The sequence below is a fragment of the Pleurodeles waltl genome, chromosome 2_2 (assembly GCF_031143425.1).
Source record: "Pleurodeles waltl isolate 20211129_DDA chromosome 2_2, aPleWal1.hap1.20221129, whole genome shotgun sequence".
Taxonomy (NCBI): domain Eukaryota; kingdom Metazoa; phylum Chordata; class Amphibia; order Caudata; family Salamandridae; genus Pleurodeles; species Pleurodeles waltl.
In genome coordinates, this window is record NC_090439.1 from 511,838,146 (window position 1) to 511,865,516 (window position 27,371).

The following is a 27,371-nucleotide window of genomic DNA, read 5'->3' on the forward strand; positions in this document are numbered from 1 at the left end:
TTTTTTGGATTATTTTGCAATATTTTATTACTCTATATTTTTGTAGTAGATATTTTGGTTATGTCTATTGTTATTTTCTTAAAATATTATGGGCTCTATTCACATAAGAAAATCCTTATTGTATAGTAAATGTAGGTTTGCTACTGAATTTACCATTTTTACCTACTAGCAATTAACAGTGGCATTACCGGCAGGTGTGAGGCCACTTCCATGTCTGGACGTCTCCGGCAAAAGTGCATAATCATTTGCATCTGTAAATTCCAATCAGCGGGTGTAAAGATGGACGTTTCAGGGTGTTCAAAGCTTGGAAGTTTGTGACGCCCACACACAAGTACGTTTGTGGTCATTTACAAACTCCTTTAGTTCCCCTTTTCCATGGTAGAAATGATGGAGCTTCACCAGGGTGGACAGGAGAATAATTCACTCCCACACTTGCTGAGGGTGTAGGGTAAGGGCTTTCTCCATGGGAATTTCTTTTTCCCTGCAGTGGGAAAAAGCGTGCATTTGCACAGGGGATTCCGTTCTGTTGCCTGCAGAGTTCTCCACTACAGAGAATCAGGAGAAAAATAGGACCCTAAGTAAAAGGTCATATGGCCTTCACAGGAGAATTCCTGGAAAAGCCTACATCTGGCGCAGCTTTGCAGGAGTGCTATTGGGAATGTTAGTGAATAGCATAAGTCAGAGAAGCACATGCAGGCGGCGGTGGCAAAGTCTGCCCGTGATTTTCTGAATGTATGTGAATCAGGCCCTTTATTTTTTTTGTATATATTTTTATATTTACTATTTTTTTACTGTCAATGTTTTTGCCATTAATATGGTAAGTATGTGAAGTCGATGTTTTGCCTATGGCTCTTTTTAGAACAATATTCATGCTCCACAATACTTTTGTGGTTGATAGTGTGACATACACTGCCTCACTCCCATATCGAAACCCAGCCTGTAGGGAAGGGGGTGTTATTATGAGTGACACTGGAAAGTAAATGACGTATGGAGACAAGACCATGTACGTACATTGGTTTACAATCTTACAACAACCAGCACAGTGTAGAAACTCATAAAGTGGATGATTTGCTCTTACGCAGGAAAAGACGCGTTATAGGCAAAGAACACAGACTAGTTATAGGCTACAAATGAGTGTCCTGGTGCACGGAAGGGTATCTGGGGAGCCAGACATCATCGTATGGATAAAGGCTAAAGGCATGTTTCTTGGTGAAACAATGGTTGCTGTGCTGTTTGCAAGGGGTAGAAAAGAGTTTCTGGGTTCATTTCACCTGGCAAGTCAAATGATAACTGTGACCACTGGGCAAATGCTGATAAACTGCAGCAATATTGGACTCCCTCTGCTTTAAAATAAATTGGATGTTGATGAGGTCTGTATTGATGGCTTGCAGACTGTCTCGCTGGTAAATGAGGTCAGTATTTGCAGCCTTTTCTTATCCTTCTATGGCAGTTGATAGAAAACAGTCTTACCCGCTTTGTTACAGCGAGCGACAGGCATATTTGCATGGAATACTGGGCTAAAGGGCGCACTAGCAAGCAGGGGATCAGATGGTTAATGGGTCTTGAATTTGAGGACGCTCAAAGCACATTGAGGTACACCGCCTTGAGAAACTTCTACTCCACAGGTCCACCTCAGAATAGAAGATAAGAAGAAAAGTTACTAGCGAGCTGCCCGCAATGGGCGTATTCTAGGCCTCACCACTTTTGCAGCGGCAGCAGGTCTGACATCTTCCTCTTTGGCCGATGGACAGATCAAGTGTAGGAGACCCTTCTTTAGGGCCTCGTGTGCCCTTTATTGTACAGGGTTAACTGTCAGATCCACCAATCTCCAAGATAAACACCAAATAGAAACTGTTCCACTTAGCGCCCTTCCCATCTTTCAGAATGTTCCTCGCATCCCTAAAAGGTTTAAAATGACATAACAAGCTTGACACCGGAAGTCTTGTAGGACAGGCAGCCAGTCCTGCTTTCTCCTTCTATGCTCAGTCGCCTCCTGAAGCCCAGCTAGCCTCGGGGCCTTCTGAAGCCCATGGTTCAATCATTACTGTGATCTGCTAAGGAGACAACACAGCAGGGAGATGTGCTAAAGAGCCAGAAATGGAAAATGGCGCTGAATCTCATCGTCCAGCACCAGCCGGCAGGTTCCTCACAGCCCTGCCAAGCTGTAGGATGCTGACATGAGATCTCATTACCAGGCAGCAGTCCCAGCGACCCGTTCATACCCAAAGCAAGTTTCTCCATATTACGTCTGGAAGGTGCAGATGAGGTGGTCCTATACTCGTACGTCCACACCTATAAAGGGCTAGCCTTACATATCTGACATAGTTTCCTATATGTATGCATTTCAGTGCGTTTATTCTCTGTGTGCATGAGTGATTGTTTCTGTGTTGCTCTCTGTCATTGGATATCTGAAAATTGCCTGTGTGCAGTGCTTTAAATGAGCCGGTACTGTCCGGTACTGAGTACCAGCACTTTTCTATTTTGAGAGGGAGAGTACCTGCACTTCTCAAGAAAAACGTAATACTTTTCATTGGACAGTACCGGCACTTCTCAGAATCATGCAGGTACTCTGATACGGAGTACCTGCACTTCTATTTTTCCATTTCAAGCACTGCTTGTGTGCATAGGCGCTTGAATCTGTCTTTGCGCTACTGTACTTGGATGGCACAGTGTGTGCGCGAAGCTTTAGCTTTTCACCCCCACACGGCAAAGTCCGGAGAATGACATCACAAAGGGTCTCAAAACCCAAACATTCATCATCGAGCAAAGGAACGTTCTAGAATGCGTGCTGCTGTGATTGGTAGCGTCCCAGAACGGGCGGGGGGGGGACGGGGGATTGGGGGGGGAGGGAAGAAGAGTTTCTAACAGCACTCTGGTTCCCAACTGCCTGGTTCTTCCGGGGGTTGCACTTCCCTGGCACCATTGTGCTGTTGAAATAAACCAACACTACACTGAGATTTTTTTTTTTAAAGATACAAGTAAAGCAATGATTTTGCAGACTCACAAAGGGTACATTTATTCCACAAATTAAAACTGGAAAGAGCTTGAAAATCAGCAGAGTGAATTTGTGGTTAATTTCGAGGATTTATTCAGATAGATTTTCCACTGGGGAGAAGTAGTAAATACCTTTATGCCGCGTGCCCTCTCGGTAAACATGTAAACATGTTTTACGAGCAGAAAAAAGATGGATAACTTGCCTCCTCTATATGCACCTTACTCCTTTGCTATTGTTTTTTCTTGGGGGGTTGTCCCAGAACAAAGCATGCCAGTGTTCTAGATTTTACGCTTATGAACAAAAATGGCCTTTTTGAGTCTGGCCCACTCTCTTTTTATCTGGTAGCATTTATTTAACCGAAAAAGTGATGGTTGTCCAGCCGATATGTGCATTTACAGCCGGAAATAGCCTGCTTTACACCTGTAAAGAACTCACAGAGAGATTCTTGACAGGTGTAAATGGTATTACTACAAGTGCCGAAAACTCTTCAAATGTAAACCACACAAATGGTGGGGAAACAATGGGTCAAGACGTTCTTTGTCTTGTACATTTGGGAACTCTTACACAGTTGTGAGTTTGTTGGCGTTCACAAACTTCAGTCCATCCCATTCCCATTCTGGAAATGGTAAGAGTTTTACTCCAACAACGGTGCTGGAGTAAATCCATTTCCAGGGTGTGAGCGGAAATATATCAATCAATCAATCAAAGCATTTGTAAAGCGCACTACTCACCCGTGAGGGTCTCAAGGCGCTGGGGGGGTAGGGTGGGGGGTAAGGGGTAGTGGTGCTACTGCTCAAACAGCCATGTCTTGAGGTGTCTCCTGAAGGTTAGTAGGTCCTGTGTCTGTCGCAGGGGGATAGGAAGCATGTTCCATGTCTTGGCGGTGAGGTGGGAGAACGATCTGCCACCGGCGGTCGTTCTGTGGATGAGTGGGACAGTGACGAGGGCAAGGTCAGCGGAATGAAGCTGTAGTGTCAGGTTGTAGAAGGAGAGCCGTCTGTTGAGGTATTCTGGTCCGGTGTTGTGCAGTGCAATGTAGGGAATGTAGGGGCATGGCAGCTTTCCCCTAGAGCAGAGATGTACACTATGTACAGTTCTGTCCATTTGGAAAATGGTAGCCCGGCAAACATGTCACACAACATGCCTTTCATTAACTGTATGAGCCAAAGACAGGCATCACACAAAAAAGTTCAGGGGGCAGAAACAGGTTAGGCCGACATCTCATTGTAATGCTAAGACAACTGTTGCCTTCAAATGCAGAAGAGTAATGAGGCCTGGACTTGGCTAATATCAAGCAATTTTAATTGAATGGCTTATGAAAGGAATGTAACAAAATAAAATCCACTTGATAGCACAGCTGACAATAAAAGTTCCCCAAATCACCCTCACTTACTACAGCTTTTCAATCCAAAAAAAAGGAGAACATTGATTTTCCTTCTTTGTTCTTTTATGAAATATGTACAACTCAATTGGGGCAAATTATTTTACTCTATTCCTCCTGTTATAGTTGACAAGCATGCTGTACATCAAGCAGTGCATTTGCAGTGTTGGTGCTAAGAGCAATAATTTGTGAAAAATGAGTCAGATACAACTAGGCAGGGGTGGCTCCATCACTATGGCGAAGGAACATCGCCCCACTGGCTGAGCCAGAAGCAGAAAAATAAAACAGTAGTTTACTATTGTTTTATTTTTCTACTTCTGGCACAGCCAGCAGTGCCGGGAGGGTTGGGGCTGGGCCACAGGAAGTGGGAGTGGGGAGGAGAGGAGAGTGCACCTAATTGCGCATGTGTGTTTGGCTGGCCGTCTGAGGCCCACCAAACACACATGCGCACTTAGTTTCTCCAGCCTGGCTGTGTTTAACAGTTGGGCTGGTGAAACTGCACAGACCCCAGGGCTGTGTCTGAGCTGCAGTCACTGAAGCTCAGACCAATCCTGGCGCTGCTTTCATGCAAGGTTTTGCATGAAAGCAGCACCAGGATTGCTGGGGAGCCTGTGCTGGTGTCCCAGCAGTGAATGCTGGTACACCAGAAGAAGAGGATCGCGAGGTGGCAGGAGGCGGCAGGGACGGAGGGAAGGTAAGTGCTTTTTTATTTTTACCTCATCTCCGCCCCCCTCCCCTGAGTTATGCAGCAGCCACTGCTGCAACTGGGGTACACACGGGACACTTATCCGTCTGAAGCTTGAGGTTTAGGAATTCTGGGTATGATGTTAAAGGTACTGGATAGTTGCCAGATAGTCTTCCATAGTAGTATTATCCTAAAGAACAGGCCGACCCAAGTTGCGCATGGGGATCTTTTTTTCTATAGAACTAAAAGTGATAATGTCTCCAAGAGAAACCTTCAAACATGTGTATTCCTCTTTCCCTGATTTTGAGATGGACCTAACATTTGTTCTGTCTGCACAAAAGGAAAGTTATGAAAACCTTGCAACTTTTTCCATTTATTTTTCAGAAAAGAGTGAAGGAGATGAACAAACAACAGCAAGATGTCTCTGATCACCTGCGGGTTGCTGAGTCCATCTTAACCCAGACTACCCAGCTTCTCAGGATGTTGGAAACAAGCAAAGAGGTATTGGGGCGTTAGAGATCAAGGCTTAAATATGGAATATTTCATTCCCAGAGATTCATTCACTTGGGCTAAACACATCGTCCCTTACCTCCATCAGTCACATGAAGGGACCTAGAGACCCACCGGCATTCAGGAGCTGCTCCTCCATCAGAGCGGAGGAGCATCGCCCGCTGAAATAATGCCCCAGAGCAGCTGAAAAATAAAATGGTAATAAAGTTTATTTATTTACATTTTATTTTTCAGTAACCCGTCCTGAACCGAGGATCAAGACGGGGTGAAGCAATTTCTGCTGAGTGGCAGCAGGGAGCTGTGCACTATGTTTAAAGTGCGCATGTCCTGTTGGCCGGCCTACTTGCGACGGCCAGCCTGACATGCGCACAGCTGGGTTAGACAAAGCACATGCCTCCAGTGCTCTTAAGAGCGCAGACAGAGGCCACTCCCTCCAATACTGACGCTTCTCTTATGCTGTTTAACAGCATGAGAGCAGTGCCAGAATTGGGTAGTGCAGGTTCCTGGGTCAGGAGCTTCGAAGAGAGAAGACACTAGAGCGAGGAGGACGACATGGCAAGTCAGTATAGTAAGTGCCATTTTTTATTATTATATTAACCCCACCAGTATTTTGCCCACCCAACCACTCTAAATACATGTCAGTCACCACTGCCATTACGTGCACTGTGAATGCTGCTATTCCCTCATGCTCTCATGCAATAGCTAAGAGCTGGCACATCCCTACTTTTCCCTGCCCCACGCTCCACCTTCTCCTTTTTTAAAGTGGTCAGCACCAAAGAGCAAAACTGAGGCTAATTCCTTGATTCCTGTAACTATTAGACACATGGTGAAAGTGAGTGACAGTCCATATAAAAATCTGGGTGCAAAATCGCTCATTGAGAGATGTCTTACATTTGTCGCGTCAGTGTACAGGGTGAGCTCTCCATTTCACAACAAACTCCATTGTTACTAGTAATAGTTCCCTCACGTGAGAAACGTCTATGAAGTGCCCAGTTATGGAACTGATGTGGTAATTCAAGAAGCATCCTGGCTTCTCCTTCAAAAATAAAACCTCCTTATGTTGTGCAGTGAAGCTGCCAGGGCCATCTTTGTGGACAGGATAAAAATACATCTCCTGACTGAAAAGCATTGACACACCTCCAAACTCGTGACATTATTATGCACATTGACTTACAGATGGAAAAATATCTGAATATATTCAGTTTTAGGGCGACGTTTTATTTTCTTAGGCAATATATATGAATAAATAAATGTACACCTTACCGACCCTAGTATGGACCAGTCTTTCTTTCCTCTCTCACCTGATCTCAATTCCTCTCTGACAGTTTACTCTTTCTAAGTAGGCAGGGCTGCTTCTTCGGAGTGCTGCTCCATGCCTTCCTATGCTCTGCTTCTCCTGCCTTGCCAAGTGCCCCTTCACAGTGCTGCCTGTCTGTCTTTCCAGTTATACCTTGAGATATTCCCTGTCCCCATTCTCCAGTGTGCCTTCTGCAGCTCTAGTCTCTGGGACTGCTGCTTGCATGTCCTTTGGCCTCCTTTACAAGGCGCAAACCATTGATATATCTCACAGCACGTCACAAGTAGGAGCAGCATCCCTTAATTGCAATTTGGAATGAGCCACACAACCCCTTTGATGCTCGGATAGGCTTTTACGGATCGCAGATGGGGGTTACTAAATACTAAAATGTCATCTGCAGGTTGCAAACCCTGTGATTTGGTGAAATAGTTCAGTACATCTGGCCCTAAAACCCTTCTTTTCTGTAACCTCTTCTAGTTTAGATCTCCTGAGATAGGCACTGCGTGATAGTGTGAGGACACCCTTGGGCAGCCACGTGCTCTACAAATCCAAAAATGAATTATTTCAATCAATTATTTTTTCTGAAAAAGATCGTTATGTACAAAGGAAAATAAAATTAGCGCAAGTGAAGAGTAAGCTTTCTTTCCTACAACACAGGATTATGAAAAGCTAGCTGCTCAGCTAGATGGTGCCAAACAGGAACTGAGTGAGAAGGTGAAGAAGCTGTCCCAGTCTGCAGGCAAAGAGCCACTGGTGGTGAGGGCGGAGGAGCACGCAGAAGAACTACACAACCTGGCAAAGCAGCTGGAAGAGTAAGCACTTTTCACTTTCACTGGCCCACTGTGATGAGTACACTCTAATCAGGCTGAAATCTGCACACTCCTGCTCACACTTGCTTCCCTCTGTGCACCCAATTCACCAAACCACCCACAACATACACACAGAAGGTCTAAAGAATTATTAGAACATTGGAAAGTTGAGAGATCCATTCAAGACAAAGGAGAGGCTCAGGGTCACTCGGGGTCTTTAACAACCCTCGGCAGAGGGCTACAGAGCTACATGATAGCATAGATGTTACCATTTTGTGGCAGGAAAGATAAAACAGAGTGCCCCAAACAATGCAGTTTGCAGGAACCCTTGTGCTTATACAATGCCAGAATATTTAGAGAATTCTGACATTTGTGCGTTCTTTGCACCTGCTTGAGTGAACTGCTCCAGCTAAATTGTATGCACGGCAAGATGACACTGTTAATAGAAATTAAGGTGCGGAACATTGTCCCTTTGATGGCTATTTTGAATTGTTGATAGGAACCGTAGTATAGAAGCTGGTCCCCGCTAGTGTTCTGCTGAAGTTAATGGTCCCGGATACCACACAAATTAAATGCTGCATCAGTGGCTATATACTGTACAGTGCTGAAGATTATTTGAACATCTTTCATGTATTTGTTTTTTTTACAGAATTAAGAAGAACACAAGTAGTGACGAGCTGGTGCGATGCGCAGTTGACGCTGCTAACGCCTACGAGGACATTGTGAAGGCTGTCAATGCAGCAGATGAAGCCGCCACAAAGGCATCGGGAGCCGCCGGAAACGCTTTAAAAGTGAGTGGCAAGCCTATCGGCAGACACTGCCAAGGACTAACTGCTTTAGCTAACAAAAATGATTTACAAATGGCTCTTGTATATTCTTCTGCTGGATTTGAACTTCGCGCACAGCCCCAACTGTCCATCAGTGAAGAGATGTAGTCTGATGACCGCAGCTGACGACCTGGGAACTGGGATACAGGCAGGTTCAGACTCAAACAGAAAACAAGGCACCAAAGTAAAAGTGGCCCCCTTAGCCAATCAGATAGCTAAAAAAAAGTGCCTGATACATACAAATCAGTGCAGTTTTAAACTTTTAAGGCAAGCTGTATAAATGTTTTGGAAAGTATGGGAAACTATGCATTTCTGCTAGCTGAAGATCATGTTTGTGGTAATAATAGAGAAATCAACAGTTAAAACTTACCCACCAGACCATAATACCGCCCTAAAAACAGCCAAAAAACTGCTCACACACAAATCTTTAAAACTAGCCCTTTGCACATTGCCTGATTGCCCTATAAGCCAGTCTGACCCTGGAACCAGGTTCGAATCCCAGCCTCAACTCAACATGCTGTGATTCTGGACAAAACACTTAGGGCCTCATTACGAGTCTGGGAGTCCATGGTAGAGAGGCACCTACAATGTGTTATCCTGCACAGGATCAAAAAGTGATAGGAAACTGTGCTGCTAAATAAGAGATGCATGTATGAATGTGTGTGGTATTTAGATACCCAAACGTAGACAAAAGACAATGGAGCCCTATGAAGAAACAAAGGCAAAACCACAGTCAATGTGTGATTGGAGGTGCGACTGGTTTCTAATGGCAAAAGTTCATCATGATATAGACGTTCTCCTACATGAGAGTCATTTCCAAGAGGGGTGTTGTGCAGAGAGTCCTCCTACACAATGAGTTTTCTTCTACAGAAGGGTGACCTCATACAGAATGCTACCTCAACACTACTTTGCAGATAATGCTTTTTTTCACACTTAGGCCCTTGTGAGTTTCCCAGAGCGATATCCCATGTGGGTATTAAACTCCAGCAGCTTCAAATGTTCCAATCCCCGATATCCCACTGGGAGATACTGGCCAGTATCGTCAAATCCGGCCCTGGTATCTCTCTGCAGGGATAATGGGTATCTGGGAATGAAACCCTTTGTGGTATATGTAACAGTGAAGACAGAAATACAACCAGTGATTTTACACAAGCAAGGAACATGTGATTTGCTGTGTCAGTGGGTGAGTACATGGGTAAAGCAGTGTTCTAACTGCAGGTTAGTTGGTCTATTTTATTATATTCATTTCAGCCTTGAATTACCCCCAGATGGATGTTTCAAATGACCTAGGTAATGCCGAGGGATCTCATTCAGAAAGTTACTGCTGTGCCATGCTTTCAGAGGGTGCAACATGGGGGCGACAGAGAGGGATAAAATAAAGAAGCCCTGCTCCCCAAAGTCTATGATTTTCTTTATTTCCAGCTATGTTAAACCCATCTTTTTTGTGGTTTATAGTTTTATTGTGAAGGATGTATGAATAATAATTTATTGTACAGATAATAAAATCCAATACAAAAAAGCAAAAAAGCAATTGAGAATAAATACCCTCAGAGACTAAATTCATGCTAAAAGCACACCATAAGTTAGACACACATGACATATTAAAAAACAAAAAAGACATTCCTGCCTAAAAGTGTAAGACAATCCTGAGATATAAAAATAAAACAAGCCACCCAACCCGGAACCCCGCATAGTACACAAAGACAAAATACATAGGCACAGCCCTAAAGTGCATGGTGCATTAAATAGTAATTGCACTAAACATCAACATTTGCCGTTAGAACTCCTCGACCTAACCAATAACAGACAATGTGGCAAGAGTGTGAAAGAGATTCTGATTATACCTATTCATTGCTCACAGTGCTATTGAATTTAGATTATTCAATTTTAATAAATGTAGTCAATAACACATTTAGCATTGGGTTGCCTGGGTCAAAAGACTGGATGATAGCATGTCGACAGGAGCGGATTCCTAGTTCATTCAATTTTTTCTGAAGCAAAAATCTACACTCCTTTAATAAGGCTGGGCACAGGCAAACCACATGATCAATGGTTTCGTCTGCATTACTGCAGCCTCTGCATGTCACACCGTCCCCGGAGGGTAGCTGCCATTGGGGCAGATGTTTTTAAAAAAAACAATCGCCCATCATTAAGGCCTTGAAGGCCTTTTTCAACTAAAACCCATAAGGGCAAGATAAAAAACAAGAAGACATGCCTGGCTTAAAGGATTCAATTACTGCCCAGGCATGCTTCTGTTGAACGAGGAGGTAACAGTCTGAATGATAAGAATACAGTTGAATAAGCCTTTTAACATCTAGTTTAAACAGACAGTAGGGGGGTTACTTGCCCAAAGATCACCAGCATCTAGTCGCCGTTTACATTCAACCAAGAAATGAGAATAAGTAAACTTTGATTTCGATCCACTAATTTCTTGCCACAAGACTGCCTCCAAGTGACCGTCCGTGGCATGATGTAATTTATAGCAAAGCTTCAAAAAAACACCAGTACCAACTGCCATCAAATCCGGAAGCCCAAATTCCAACCATACCTGCGCGGGTGAAGCCAGGCGCGGGACATGAAAGACTCTCTTGTACATTTTATTGACCAGCCTATTTAGTAGGCAAGAACCTTTGCCCAACAAAATGTTAAACCCAACATGGTCTCTCTCGTACCAATTAGATATTTACATGCAGTGGAGTTCTGCAGGTGTGTCCTTTCCATCCAACTAAGCTGAGTATATGTCTCCTATATCCACACTGCCCCCAACAGATCCTACGTATTATGGTTCTACACTGACATGAAGAATGTAGTATGTAGTATGTAGCTCGTCTTTCAAATGTTGTGATAAAGATGAGCACTTACGTGGAATTTCATAGAATTTATTACATTTGCATGTCTATTTTGTCTGAAAGAAACCAGCATAGGCTGTTTGTGCACAAGCACAGCAATTGCTAAATTTGTCAAATTGGTGGAGTTTGCAGAGTTTTCCTCTGATGATTAATCATAAGAATATCCATAGTTAAAATAATTCGTATTATGATTTTCAGTTGTGCACAGCTAATAAGTGGGGCTATGACCACCAGTCCTTAAGCTTTGTCAATGCTTGCTTTGTTTGCCATGGCTTTTGCAAAACTTTATTGTTGAGGAAGCTGTCGGGGCCTCATCAATTTAAGAAAAAACATTAGCAAACACCAAAGATATTGTTTGGGTTTCAAAAAAGCTCACATTGCCGTAATAGCCTTTACACATAAAGGAACAGCTTTTTGTATGGATGTGCTCTTTGTGAAAGGACAGAATAGAGTGAATCCCACTGAGGTTAACCCATGACTGAAATGGGTTGACTGTCTGCCCCATGCTATAGCGGGTGTAAGAAACATGCGATTGACACAATAACAGACCACTGGATGCAGGGGCTGGCTGAAGCCCTCCATAAGTAAGTATTTCATGCATATAATTTTAGTAAGCACAAAAAGTCTTGGCTAACGCCAGACTCAAAAATATTGTCGGATATAAATACTGTGGCCTACAAATTGTTTACAGTTATCTGTTCACTGAACGTAGATTTTCTATTATTAACTCCAAGAGGCAGTATGTTTGAAAACGATATTTAGGACATAATATTCTTGTACTATACCTAATTTTAGGGTATTCTGCTCAATGTTTTCCATGCCAACTATATTACCTTTGATGGTTACAGACTATGATTGGTAAAGTGCTGTTTGTGACAGCCCTAACCTCTGTTTACATATTTTCTGTATGAGGCATGCCTAATTAATAAAACCCTAATCACAGGGGGTCTGTATTTCTTCATAGCAGTCACCGCTGGGGTGTAATCTACAGAGGTTTCCAAAAAACAAGTTGTCCAGCTTCAATTTCACCTCATACCTTTCTTCCACCACCTTACACTGTATGTTCTTTTTAATCCCTGTTTTTTCCTATTGTCTGTTTTTCAGTCCTTTTCTCCCGCCTCCCTTTTCCCCTTTTTGCCTTTCTCTCTCCTGCTCTGGATAGATGTCTGATACAGTAAAATAAGTATCGGTCATTAAAATGAGTGCGTTTGCCCCCCAGCTGAAAGCACCCACACAAATTAAGCACTGGATATTATTATCATTTAGTGAACCCGGGGCAGAAAATGCCAACACACCTGAACAATGTTATTTACCTCACTGTGAATTATGAAGCTTTGTGTTTTCATTATCATCGAGCATTGATAAGTATGGCGTATCCCAGAGACAAATCAGTGTTACTTTATTTTTAGACAGTAGAGAGGGAAGATCTTGCCGGAAAAGCCAAGACACTGAAATCAGACTCTGACACCCTGCTTACGGAAGCTAAAAATGCTCAACAGTCCTTGCAAGGTATGTCCACACAGACAGTGGTGAGAAGGTGTCATGGGTCTCAGGGAGGGGTGAATTATGTTGGCCCTTTAAGGTTTATTTCACCTTAACCCACATGCAAAAGAACTGATGTAATATGGCCATTCTGACTGACAAAAAACGTCTTAAAAGTTAACTTCCATCAAGGATTGGTAAACTGTGCACCATTGCCATGGATAAATTGTTAAAATGCCTAAAACCTGTAGCATTATCTAATAATTCTCTTGAATTCCACACTCGATTGGCTATAGTGGAGTGCAATAGATTTCTGTAAATTGAAAAATATCATGGGACTATTTTGAGGGGTCATTAGGATTTCAGGCTAAGCGGTCCTTTTGAGTGTTGCAACATTTGCAAGGATGGATTTCGCTGTTACAAAAATGAAGAATGTAGACATTATATTAAAAGACTGGGGTGTATTAGATGCTAAAAGCAATCCTACTTAATCAGAAATAACTACATTTTGTTTACGTTTTTGTTTTGTTAGCTGTTAATCCAGAACTTCAGGACATAAAGGACAGATTGACTGACGCTCAAGAAAAGAAGAACAGAATGTTGAAAGACCTCAATGCTGTAAAGAGCGACCTGGATGGAATTCGCAGAGGTTAGTAGCCTTCCTTCTGCTTTCATCTTGACCTTCCATTAAGGTACTCAAACATAATGATTTCCTACTTCTTCACCTATGTTACTTTTGTGCACAGATGACATAGACACAATGATCAACAGTGCCAAGACAAATGTGCAGAACGCCAATGGCATTACCAGTAACATCTTGAATGAGCTAAAGCCCATAAAAGAAGATGTGGATAAACTGAAGGACTCTATAGGCACCACTGAGAGTGCTGCATTCAACAAAATTCTAGAAGACGCTGGCAACTCAGGTAAGTGGTTGGAAATGTAGTGGAATTTAACGTCTTCTGGTAGATGGCATACATTTTCCATTGTTGTCCTTTGGTTGGGCTCCTGCATCTGCAGTTCTTAAGGTGCATTAATATATTTTTATAGCTTGACATCTGCTTTCGTGTTTAAAAATGTATGCTCCTGGAATTTTCCTGTTTAATTAAAACTGCCTTCCCACAATCAAGTCAGTAGGAGAGTCAACAGGATTGCATAGCATCTCCCACCTTGCTGATTTTAGGCCGGCATTAGACAAGACCGTTTCCATGTAATAAAAATATGCATCGTGTAGATGCTTTCTTACAGGGGCTTTTAGTAAGCCCTCTGCAACCACTAATCAGCTGTAGTGTCATCCACATTTTGGTTCCACCCAGTACAACATGGAGCATGGGCCACAGGGTCAGCCCACTTCGGACATTGGCTTACCAGACTGTGAGTGTCAGTGCTAGAGACTACTGGTGAAATGACTGCTTTTACATAAAATATATATTGGCCTTCAGATAACCCTTGTTTTCATACAATGCATGCGTTTATAGAAAAAAACATTCACAAACAAACTAAGCACTGGTAAAGGCACAGATCAGCAACCAAAGCCATACTTATTGGCTTTGCCAGTGTTTGTTAATTATTGGGTGGTGTCCTCAAGGGATACCGTAAACATAGAGCAAAATAATTCAGGCAAAATATATAAAGCGCAGCATTTTGTGTCCACAAAGAAATATCTCTACCCAACACCCTGTGTTGCTAAAGGTAATTATTTGTAAGCTTTAGAGCATTCTTGCTTTGGATAGTTTGACCAAAGAGGAAGGCAATGAGTTGGGAGCGCTTGTAGATGTCTTCTCAAGTCTGTGTTCTGTTTTCAGTCTCTGCTACAATGATGGTCTTTGTTTGATTTCCAAAAAACAGTGACAAAGCTGACTAACAAGCTGCCAGACCTTTTTAGCAAAATGGAGAGCATCAACCAACTGATGCCCATTGGAAATATCTCAGAGAACGTGAGCCGTATCAGGGAGCTCATACAGCAAGCCAGGGATGCTGCCAATAAGGTATGTTGCATGCTACACTAATGGCCTTCTGGAGCAATGGTTGTTGTTGATGTGTATTGGCATAATCCATGCACCCAAATCCAGCTCTCTTCTGCTTTTATATCAAGTTTGAAATTATTGCTTAAAATTGGTGGTCAGTTTCCAAAGGAATTATAGTTTCTGTAAATAATGAAAAAAGTGAAGCAATGTTCAATTAGACAATGGTTGCAAGAAGGAACGTTGTATTTGTTTTCATTCAAGGTGAAAGACATCCCCTTTGTTCATAGTTACCCATGTACAAAGTTATTTTTTGGGGAGTCCCCATACCCTCTTCCCCTGCTCGAATGAGCAGCATATGGGTAGAGTAGTCGCAAGGAAGTCATGCATAATCTTGTGTTCTGCCATCTAGCGCTACCACCCTTGGAATTAGGTTGCCCTTTCCTATTTAATTATAAAAAAAAACCTGGTGTCCTACTAGTCTCCCCATTTCCCCTTTAGCAAATGCATAACAAAACAGGCCTCCAGCCACCCTTCCCATCTGTCCTCTGCAATAGCCTCCTAACACCCCAAACAAAATCCAGGAAGTCCTGCCAACCTCCAATATCACCCTCTGTGCATTTCCCCCCTTCTCTTCCACGCCTTAGGAAAAAACTCTACCTGGCCTCTTGCCACTCTCCCACACCCACATACCCTCATCTCACCCATGCCACATAAACCAAAAAACTACCTTGCGTCCCGCCACCCACTCATGAGAGCCATAGACAGTAATGTTATTATTAATTTATCATTACAGCACGTCAGTATTTTGTTAATGCCTACTGTGTGTCTGGGTTGAAGTGGAGTGACTGTTATTGTGCATAGCATCGTACTATTCATAAACATTAAGCCATACCTGTGGTTTCTCCTTCCTCCTCTGGCACATGTAGGTCGGGATTCCCATGAAGTTCAATGGTGAGTCTGGAGTTGAGGTGCGACCTCCAACCAACCTTGAAGATTTGAAGGCCTACAGCTCCCTTTCTCTATATCTACAGAGATCAGCCGCAAGCCCACGTGACATGTTTGTGATGTACTTGGGGAATAAAGATGTAGGTATTCATTTGTGTGTGGGCATGTTATACTGTACCCATTTCCTGAATGCTTCCCACTATGCTCATCATTTTGTATGTTATTTTATTTACTGTCGTCTATTGTGCTGCTGCACCAAGAAGCATTAGCATTCTTTTCATGAGACATTAAGGTCACATAGAAATGAGTAGAAACTCAGCAGCAAAGTGAGGTTAAAAGACATTTCATAAACTATGATACAGAGGACTGTTGGAGGGTGAAAATTACAGAAAATTACAGCTGTACAATGAAAGCATTGAACCTGGGTTATGCGCTGGGAAAGGTGAAGCCTGTTCTGTGTATGAAAGCACCCTAACACACCCAAGAACTCTAACCTGAACAACTCTAGAACTCCAACCTGGGGTTCTATACGTACCTAGCAGAGGATTGCAGCAAATGTTGCTCAGAATACTGCGTGTTTGCAACTCAGTACATTTAAGTCTTTGAACTTATGTTATTGACAACCCCTTAGGTTTAATCTCCAATGGAAGTCTTTTCAGCTTCCTTACAGCATAGCACTTTATGCAGCGTCCTAACGTCCGTACTTTGTGCAAAGAATATACAGCCGTTATTTGTGCAAAGCAGTAGAAAAACGCTAGACAACAAAGCTTTTTAAAAAAAAAAAAATTAACAGCAGAACTCTAGTGTCAATATATACATTTTTACCTTATCTGAATTTCAACTCCATATGAGCAGTAGTGTCAAGAAGCCGGATTTGGCCCCCATTCCCCACAACACCACACCTATGACTTGTTTGACCCCCATATATGGTTGTATATCAGAATATCGTATACAGCAATACGGCCTGACATAAATATCATGTCTTAAATATTTGGTTTCGAAAAATTGTCTCAATGGGTGTGCATTATTATTTGCTCCATTGCGGGTGTATTTTTATATCGGATATTTAGGACACAATATTTATGTCTTGCAATATTCTTACGATGATTTTCTGGTACCACTTCCCACAGTATGTCATTGATCTAATTATGTAGTGTTCACTATCTACATTAATCTCCTTTGATTGCTTGTTTTTCTCTATAGCTGTGATAGTGACATATTAATATAATCTCTGATCTAGATTCGAATCTAATAAACCAGTAAATGGTTGTATGTCTGAATACCAAGGATAGAAATATAGCAGTACTTAAATATTGTGACTTAAATATTTAGAACCAAAATATTGCAGAGGTTGGTATATATAGGTTAGTACAAATTTACTTGTGTTAACCCCACATACATGTACCTTTAAGACATATAGTTACACTTATGTACTTGCTTTTATGATATATAGGTACTTAATATGTTTGTATGATGGTATTTCGTCCAAGATATCCTGGTAGTATACCTAAAAAATAATGGTCTTTCTTGGAAGTGTCCCAAATAATGCCGAAGGCTGCTCAGTAAAAAAGCTGTTGTTATAAGCCAAAACTCAATTTCACTACATTTTCCCTGGAATCATTAATCAGAGTACTTCATTGTTTTTTTTCATGCAGACTTCAAAAGACTACATTGGGATGGCGGTAGAAGACGAACGGCTCCTTTGCGTTTATAATCTCGGGGGCAGGGAAGCTGTGATACAGGTGAACCCTAAAGTGACACAAAGCGAGAAGGCCGTGGTATCGAATATACTTGAAGATGTTGTCATGGATCGAGTCTTGTTTGATAGGTATAGGACTATCCATCAGTTTGTTTTTTCATTTCTTCATCTGATCTACCCTTGTTGTTACATATTAATATTTATTAATGCACTCCACTTTTTCATTTTGGATCCAGAATTTATCAATATGCAACTGTGACGTACAGCAAAGGAGCCACTGGTAGAAATCCAGTAAACTCAGAGGATGAAGGAAGCGTGAGCCCAACAACCCTGTTGAACCTTGATCCCAATGAAGCTGTCTTTTACGTTGGAGGATACCCAAATGATTTTACGGTGAATATTTTATTAGGGTTTTCTTGCTCTTCATCCTTTTTTGGGGTCCTTTCAATCACATGTTTGGGCATCTCCTAACAGAATAATTGTTCAATCTTATAGCTTTAAATATCAGCAAGTGGGCAACACAACACAGGTAGATCTGCCATTGTTAAAGATTTCCCCAAGACTGTATAATTCCCAATCTCCCATTGTGCCTACTATCTTGTTCAGGCTCTTATCACAGAGAATGTTCCAAAGCCAATCATTTGTGAAAAATCTAGTAGAAAAAAGGGAATTTCGATACCCTCAAGAATGTAACAAAAAATGTATACAAAAACAATTCAAATGTAATAATTGGATTAATCATATTCACAAAGTCCTCATTTGACACTTCCAATAAACAGCTCAGTCCTACATGTGACGGCACAGTGCAAAGGTGATCGAGTGAAAAAAATGTGTATAAATATGTACAGTGCACAACCCGCAACGTAATCCAGTAATAAACAGACGAAGCTGTTTTTCTAATTGTAACACCAGTGGCATCATATTTGCTATTTAGTGCTTTTTTGAACTCGGAGCACTCGGGCCCTTTGTGTCAGTTCCGCTCTCTTTCAGGTAGCTCCCTTTGTCCTGATGATGACCCTCTCTAAATGTTGTTCTTAGGGTTGAAACGTTGATTTGTTATCAGCCACATGTTGTGTAAATTATGTGATTTTGCATTTACCTATGCACAGCCTTTTGTCCTGTTGGTTGACCAATTTATTTTCTTTTTTCTTTAAGTGAGTGCTATGCACTGTACACATTTATTTACATTGTTTTTGTTCGATCACCTTTGCACTTAGCTGTCACACGTAGCACCAACTTATTTTTGTCATATTCTTGTCGGAATCAAAATTCACTACTGTGCTTAGATTTTTACCAAATTATTGCCTTGGGAACATTTTATGTGATAAGAGCTTGATTACCCTTTTTCCTGGGTGTACAGGTTTTCCCCATTGTATTTAATGACTACTATCTCGCTCAGCAATATTTTATTCCAGTTGGACTCAACAAGCAGAGGCTGATAGGTTGGTGGTTCCCTTGCTCGTCAGTGGTTTCTTTTTCGCAAGGTTCACTACATATGCTATCATTCATAAGACAAATTAACTTTTTTTGGGCCCCTTGCTCAGACTATGGTATCTACACATTACATCACGTAAAGGGTGGTAGTTCGCTCTTTCATTAGTGTGCATTTTCTCCATCTCAGATAAGCACAACAAGGACCTCTGTTTCACGGTAGTTATGATCATCACAAAGCTGTTTTCGTCTCTCCTTTCATAGATTCATGGCTTCAGTCCATGTTAATATAACACAAATTACACTTAAAAGGGAAAAACTCCAGTATCTTTGAATTTGTCGAAACTTATGTCACTGACTGATGCTCCAAGTTTACTGTGTAGAACCTGTAATGTTCATTAGAAGCATAAACAACTTTTCACATCTGCGTTAATGACTTCAATGTGGAGTTTTAAAGCACTGTACCCGTCCTGATGAGCTTGATACAATCCACATAGAAGCCTTTGGCTAGTCATCAGCATCTCCAGTTTTGAACTTTTGGCAAGGAAGCCATGAAATTCTCTAAAAAGGGCCTCCCAACTGGGAAAAGCTATCTTACTTCTAGAAGTTTCTCAAACTCTGTCACATATGTAGGCTCATGCTACGGTTGCTCTGTTAATAACGTCAGCGATAACCTAAGAATGTCCTCTTTCAAACTGTTGTGTCAGCATTGTACCAAATAACTTAATGTAGCTACACCACAAACTGAGGGTCTCTTACTGTACAATGCAATGACTTCTCAACAGGCAGAAAGATTTATAACTTGAGAGCTCCTGTGTGTATGTGTTCACTCCAGCAGCTAGTGTGTCAGTTGCATAGGTAATTGCAGTAGACCACACAATTAATTAACAACTGCGGGGTGCTGATATTTTCAGATTCCATATAACATGAAAGGTCTGAATTAACCTGATTTTCTTGTACAGCCTCCCCCTCGACTGAACTACCCTAAATTTCAAGGATGCATTGAACTGGATGATTTCAACCAGAAGGTGATTAGTTTATACAACTTCAAGCAGACATTTAACCTCAACACGATTGAAGTAACACCATGCAGAAGGTAAATACAACTCCTGCTTTTTCTGGAGTAAACTTAAATCGTTCAACATGTTCTGTAATGCTTTATACTGTGTAATGCCAAATATTCTGTACTAAGGCAGTTAGGGTGGTACTTCGCCCTTCAATTAGCAGGGCAAATATTCTTCTTAAAGACTGATGGATGCACTGTGTCCTATGTGTACCTGGTTGTACTGCTTTCAGAACTGAGGCAACACATGACTGTTTGGACTACATGTAAATTGGTAGAGAAAGTCACAACACATGAAATTGATTTGGGTGCAAAGTCATTGAGAGGCATTGACCCTCTTTCCCTTCTACGCCTGTCAGTGTGTTTCTTGGTCCCTCCTATTTCCATACTTTTCCTTTTCCATCCTTTTTCCAACAACTTTCCTGCATTGTTAACTTTCACTTTTATTGCTTTTCAATATCTACTTGGCCCATACCCTTCATGAAACAGAATATGTTCTAAAGCCTCCAGTGTCCCATTCTGCTCCGACACCTTCCAGGTCACCACATCTGGCCTGCTGTCCGCCACATCCCTAATTTGTTTTTTCACGTCCCTTGTTTTCTAATTTCACTTCCCATCTCTCACCTTCCCATTTTTGTAAACTGCTCCGTTATGTTCTCCAGTGTGATCTTCTTTGTCCCTGAATGTGGTTCTCCTTCTTATAGCATGCCAGTCCTGGAAGAAAGGAAAAGCATGGCTTGTTAAACTGAATAGGTCCAAAGGATTGCAACTTGTGTGGCGGCTTCCATACTGTCACCTCATTTAAGAAAATTAACTGTATATCTAATGATGTGAAGGACAAGACCTAGGGAGTCAGTCCTTTACTTCTTTCATATAGGTTGTCAGGAAAAAGTAACCTCTTCCAGAAACCGCACTGTCTGCTCTAGGTTTAACAAGGGTTAGACTGAAGATGCCCTCTGGAAGCCGTACCTGACAGCACCAGCGGAAAAGCACAAAGGCACAGAAATTGTCCAAGTTGCAATTCTCTTAAGGGTAATAGTTTGGATCTGGATGAGACCAGGCGGAGCGGAGCTGGAGCTTTAATCACTGCAGAGCTGAAGCTGGCAAGACTGAAGCAGAGCTACTGCTGGAGAGAAGCATCAAATGACAGCAGCAAGCCATAGGAGATGTGACACTCTCATGCACTGATCATAGGCTCTTTACACACTGTTAGAATGGACACCAAAATCACCTGAGAAGAAAGGGCTGGTCACAGAAATAGACATGCTGAAATGGTGATCATGTTTGGTGGCTATCTTGGAATGCAGCCATGACTATTGCTGGCCTAGGCTGATAACACACATCTTGTCTTTCAAGAAGCTCTACAGTTGCCTGTCACTGTCTGATTTGATGAACATAGTCATTGATCTTTAGAAATGCTGTACGGATGTTTGGCATTATGTCAGGGGCTATTTGCATCCTTTTACTACCAGATACAATAAGTAGACAGTATAACGAAGATCAAGTCCCCTTTCTCATGGATACAACTTCTAGAATATTTGGTTTGGAGATACAAAGGGCCTCTAAATTGTTGAGAACACATAGGTTTAGCTTTCATTTCATGCACCATGCTTTATTGAAAGGAGCACACTCTTTTAGCCTCTTTGCCAGGGCTAGTCCCCCACCCCCATTCAGGAACTCTCTACATAACAAAGAGTCCTGTGTCATTTAGGGTCCCCCCTTAGATTAAGCATGGCTATAACACCTTCACTTCCTTACTCAATGAATGAGATACAAGATGCCAATAATTATTGCTATATAGGTTACTAAAGAATTTGCAAGATAATCTGAGCACCAAACTGTATTCTCATTGGATGCGGGACTGAAATATCCGTACAGTTCCTAATTAGAGGTATTTAAAATTTGTTCTGTATTAGAAAAAAACGACCTCCTGCAGCTTTTCCTTTCACGCAAGCAAGACTGTCACAGTTGATTTTAACAAATCCTCTCACTTTGCAATCAGAGAAAGAAAACAGCATTTTCCATGTCAGAAGAATAAGCAGCAGTTTGTCAGAAGACAGAGGCTGACTTTTGACCTCTGCCTATGAACGCACAGTACATGTGACAAGACAAAAACAAAGTTTGTAGGCATCTTTGTGTTCCTTCACTTTCAGCATTCTAGCATGACTATTTTGGAGATGCCGCAGCGCCCCTACTTCCAGTGCCCATGCCCCCACCTTGGGGTGCTCTACCTGTTTCACAATGGCCACCAGGAAGGCTTTTGTACCAGGAAATTGCAGTGTTTAAACAAAACATTAATATCTCAGTTGTTGCCCCTGCTCAATTGTGCCTCCCCTCTGCAAAAGCAGTATTGTACTAGTTACCCTACACTTGCCCTGACACTGCTCCTATAGGATTCTAGTTTCTTGTGCCCCCGGATACAAGTATGAGATTTCCTATGCTCTTTGGCCAACTCTCAGTCCAGGGTCACACCCATCACGGGGCAGCACTAACCAGCACGCATACTACTGACAAATGTGAGTGCCTGTCATTTAGCATCTGATTATTCCAAGGCCCAAAACCTGACTTGTTTGAATCATGTGATGGACGATTGCCCAGGCTGCAGCTTGCACCATTGCTCATTACTATGTGTGAGCTTAGGTTGGGTCAAAAAGCATGAAGTGCATTATTCTTTAACATTAACACTGAGATGCAGGGCACGCCAAGCCCTCAAAATATGTTCCATAAACATATGGCTGCATTCATAGTATTCACTAAAAGAGCGTGTATTGTAACCAGCTCCTAATGCTGGCTGCAGATATGGTAGCCAATTTTTCTGTCCTGGTATCCAACGGCTGCAGACATTTTACTCTGGAGCAGGAAGGAGGAGATTCTAGGAGGTATTGGAACTAAAACGAGTTCCAACTGCTGGGTCTTGTCCAAATGAACATGAGGGTTTCCACCACATCATTAGACTCAAAAAGGCAAAAACATTGAACTTAGACAATCATTAGATTTTGTTACTTTACAAAATTAAAACATCATCCCAAATTGACAGAAAAAAAGCAAAATCACATTTTCCCTATCACTGTGTATTGCAGGTTGGGAATGGAAGATTTAAGGGCCTGATTTAGAGTTTGATTAGTTCCTGAGGAACCACATAAATGGCAAAGTGCTTAAAGCCAGATTTGGAATCTTGCCTTCAATTGATGACTTATCCAAATGACACCCACCGCGGGAGAGCAAGGCCTGCAGGCTATGTCTTTACCCACCGGAAGACTTTGTGCACTTATTATAAATCTGCCCAGTCTTACTGCCGTGGTGCAGAAAGTTTCTTTAAAACATTTTCAATTCAACTGGTATTAGGACTTGCCGTCAAGCAGCACTGATCTGTTTTAAAGGGGCTTCACCACAAGCTATAGCCTGTTTTGCCAAATCGCTTACGGTATTGGATCAGTTATTAAAACAGAACAACCCGGATCTCGAGGGAAACAGTTTGTGGCCCAAGTTTAAAGCCTTTGAAAGAAGCTATGACCACTTCAAAAGGCCCACCCTTGATAGTGGCTATCAAGGGTACTGCAACTCTACCCAGCTGGGGGGTCAAGGAAGAATCAAGTGAATAGGATCCCCTGACAAACTGTGCACCGCTCCACTGATGCGCCTGCACTGGCTTTGTTGAAGTCTATTCAGCAAAATTGCACATATCATTACTGACTGGCCACGATGAGATATCTGTCTGCACTGACAAGCACTTTTCCCCTTTACATTTCCTAAAGTTTTAGGTGCTGTAACTTAAAGAAGATTTTTTTTTTTTTAATCAAATGCTTAGGCTGCATTAGCCTGGATTGGTTCTATTTAAGCTCATTTTTAACAGGGAGATGGAGGGTTACACAGACGAAAGCAACGACATTGCTGTAGAATGTATTTTAGCTTTTAGCTGTGTAACGTGTACTTACACTGAGGTCATGCACTTTAATATTTTAGTTCTTATTTTTATGGTTGCAACCAATGCTTGGTTGAATTGCTGCAAATCCGGCAACCACATTTCTCTGTTTTACTTTTGCAATGGTTTTAAATAAACATGCAAATAAAAAATTGATTTGAGAGTTCAGCAGACGGGTTACTTTCTCACAAACCTGGTGGATATCCCGTCCACTGTATTACCAGTGCCATTGGATATGAAGTAACCCGTCCACCGAAATCCAAATCAGGCCCTAAGATAAGAGAATGAGCACAGCTCAAAAAGAAACGTAGCAGTTGTGTGAGTGTGGGAGAACCAGGAAGGGGCAAAGAAGGAAAGGTGCTGCAGCATTAAAATATTTCTCTCTCCAGCCTCCGCATTTTTCTTTCGACAGAAATCTAAATTGTCAAATCGATGTTATGAATTTTGTTTACTGAAAATTCACACATCTGTGCACTAACGATTAAAAGCTGATGGGCCCACTTCCTTTCAGGTGTTAGCTTGCAAACTCTCACACACCTTCACACCACTGGCACAAGTCAAAGCTGGTTTAATGACCTTCCACTGAGTCTACAGTCTGACCAGAGTACATGTAAAACACAACATTGGAGCAATTCTAAAATGAAATGTTGCAACAGAACCATAATTCCTTGGAGTAAAAGTACTTAAATCTACTGACTTTGCAGATTTCCTACACCTTGACAAATAACTCCCTGCATTAATGGCCATATGAAAGATAATTCCACCATTTTTTTTCTTTAACAAATAATGCTGACAAACTAGATATACTTAGTAGTTGATACAATTTAAAACAACATATCACTCTAAAAGGGAGGAATAACTACGTAAGCATATAACGTTATGTGACCAGCAGTGACAGTACCAAAGTACTTTTGAAAAATCCAAGTTTCATGAGTACAAATCCTACAAGAAACATATTTCAGGACCTTCAACTTCTTCCGTAATGCAATCTTCCCAATCCATTGCTTAATTTGTAAAATAATAATTGGCAGTGCTCAAAGTGCTGTTCGGAAGCTCGCTGGTGCTATTAAATGTCAGCACCTTGAATACCAAAGATGGTTAGTCCTGAATCCACCTCAGGCCTCTTTAATCCATTGTCAGGCACTGCCTGTCCCTTTAATCTCACTCTTGCAGGTTCCTGCTTTCACCATTTCAGTGCTGGCTGGTGACTGAAAGCAGTGGTGGGGCGCAAATACAAGACGGAATTGCACCTTGTGAGTGAGCCTCACTACCCACGTATTTCCATTCACCTACTCACCCACTGCCTTTGGTCACCTACCCATTTACTCATCCACATTGTCATCCACTGCCATTCACACAACTCTTATACACAGACACCCACATTTTCTCAGCCACTCAGTCAAGCCCTGCAAACACTTATTCAAACAAACACACACGTTGCCTCACCCATCCAGTATCCAGCAGTTTCAGTGATAAAAGGTACACGTTTATTTGAGCTGCAGATTACATGGTTAATATGACATATCACGTCATTGGTGTGCAGAAGAACTAAAACGAGCATAACTAGCCATGATAAATTACTGGAACCATTACTGCCTTTGAGAGACGAAATCACCTACAGAGGCAGTGAAGGGAGAGGAGAGCTGAGAGAACAGTTTTTTCTTATTGTCTGTAAAAAGATAGAGCTCCAACTTACTTGTGTGCAGGGTTGTCTTTGGCATATTTATGACTTGAGGTCTTCAGGTCACACTCCTGTCTCCCAGAGAGCCCTGGATGGAGTTATTTATTGGTTTTATTCCATTTCTCTGCCACAGACTGGGGATTTTCTTTCTGCAATGCCACATTCTTTTAATAAAATGTGACCTCTGGTATGTAGACCCTTCTGGTCACACCCCACCATTTGAGTAAATAGGAAAGGGTGGATAATAATATCAGAGTGACATGAGGTTTTCAGAAACTGGGCTGAACAAAAAACGCTCCAGGCTGTTTACTATCAGGGCTTCTGGTGGAGGAGGAGATAAGCCAGGGACGTCACTGCGTTCTGAGAAAACGTAAGGGCTTTGCGTGGGCAAGCCCTGTCAGCCCTACTGTGCATCTTTCAGCCACGTACTGATGCAGACGCAGTGGGGCTTTTCAAAGTGCACAACTTTCACTCTGAAAATGTTCTGCAGAAAATGTTTTAGTTTCATCATGTAATTAAATATATGCTTTACTAGAGAGGCCAGAAAAGGCTAGGGGCGCAGCCCCTTAGCCCTTGAACACCAGCCGCCCCTGCACCATTTGTGACTATTTTACCATCTTTCTTTTCCTCCTCCTTCCCCTTTTGTGTGTTTTTCCCAGGGTATGTTTCCCGAAACCCCTTGTAGGCTATACATGTACTGCACCCCATGAACTGGCTTTCACATGAGTTATACACTTAACCCTCACTTGTTAATTTCACTCAGTGACTTCAGCCTGGACCTGAGACTACATCATTGTATTTTTCTGGGATTAGCAGCAGTGCTTAATTTGTAAATAATAATATGCCGGTGCCCAAAGCTCTCCTTTGAAACTCACGGCTGCTGCAATAAAATGTGCGAGGACAGAATACTGAGGTAGCGTAATCCTAACGCCATTGCGGGTCTTTTTAGTCCATTTATAGCCACTCCTGCCCTTTTAGCTCACTCTTGCAGCTTTCTGCTTTCTCCGTTTTTGGCGCTATCGCCTTCCTATCTTTCTCCGTCTTTCCCATGTGTGACTTTTGCGCGAAGTAAATGCGTGATGCAGAAAAATAAGTGCCAACCCCCAAAAATAAGTGCCGGTGCCCCCCACCGGAAACCACCGGCTCAAATTAAGCACTGATTAGCAGATGCTTCATCTTCAACCTCAGAGGTGGCTGAACGCGTTGGTAGTGTATAAATCACCTGTAGAACCCGCAGTTGTGGATGCTACCACATTGAGGACAATTCTATTTACCTAATGAAAGCTTCTTTAATGATCAGTACAACTGGCCTTTGTTTTCTTGTTTGTTGCAGGGAGAAAACACCATCTGACAAGCATTTCTTTGAGGGAACCGGCTACGCGCGCATTGATACGAGAATATCACAGAGAACTTCATATTACGAGCAGACAATTAAGCCAGCTTCTGACAATGGCCTGCTCTTTTTCGCCCAGAATGACGTAAGAGCTCGCATGAATGATTCATCATTGGGCTATGGGCTTGGTGTTTTGTGCCTCGAGCTGTTGTGGTTGTAACGCTGAGATGATGTACCTCTGCACATCACATGCGCTTTCGGACTAGGCTCATCGAGCAGCCAAATAGTAAAAGTTAGTCAGGTTTTCAGGATAGCCACAACATTTAGATAGATGAATGGATGGATAGATGGATTTGTTAGTCATTTTCAAAACCCGACTTTGTTTTATTCTTCAGTGGCTACTGTCAATGATTTGCAATACCGGTTTGTGCTGCCAATATTACAGCCCTTGAAGTTATGCTGTTTAGTGCTTTGGAAACATAATGCATATCCGTC

At 42.1% G+C, this 27,371-nt stretch overlaps 1 protein-coding gene across 2 annotated transcripts in view; it reads left to right on the top strand.

Moving 5' to 3' along the window:
• The window catches only part of LAMA3 (laminin subunit alpha 3), a 933,952-nt gene that overhangs the window by 874,416 nt on the left and 32,165 nt on the right, over window positions 1-27,371 (top strand). For both annotated transcript variants that reach the window (XM_069220025.1, XM_069220026.1), the window contains 12 exons: window positions 5,446-5,562; window positions 7,526-7,680; window positions 8,327-8,468; window positions 12,763-12,862; window positions 13,368-13,484; window positions 13,582-13,761; window positions 14,684-14,823; window positions 15,729-15,887; window positions 17,403-17,575; window positions 17,683-17,839; window positions 19,840-19,973; window positions 26,877-27,021. In XM_069220025.1, coding sequence (XP_069076126.1) covers window positions 5,446-5,562; window positions 7,526-7,680; window positions 8,327-8,468; window positions 12,763-12,862; window positions 13,368-13,484; window positions 13,582-13,761; window positions 14,684-14,823; window positions 15,729-15,887; window positions 17,403-17,575; window positions 17,683-17,839; window positions 19,840-19,973; window positions 26,877-27,021 — 1,719 coding nt within the window. The remainder of the gene's footprint in view (window positions 1-5,445; window positions 5,563-7,525; window positions 7,681-8,326; window positions 8,469-12,762; window positions 12,863-13,367; window positions 13,485-13,581; window positions 13,762-14,683; window positions 14,824-15,728; window positions 15,888-17,402; window positions 17,576-17,682; window positions 17,840-19,839; window positions 19,974-26,876; window positions 27,022-27,371) is intronic.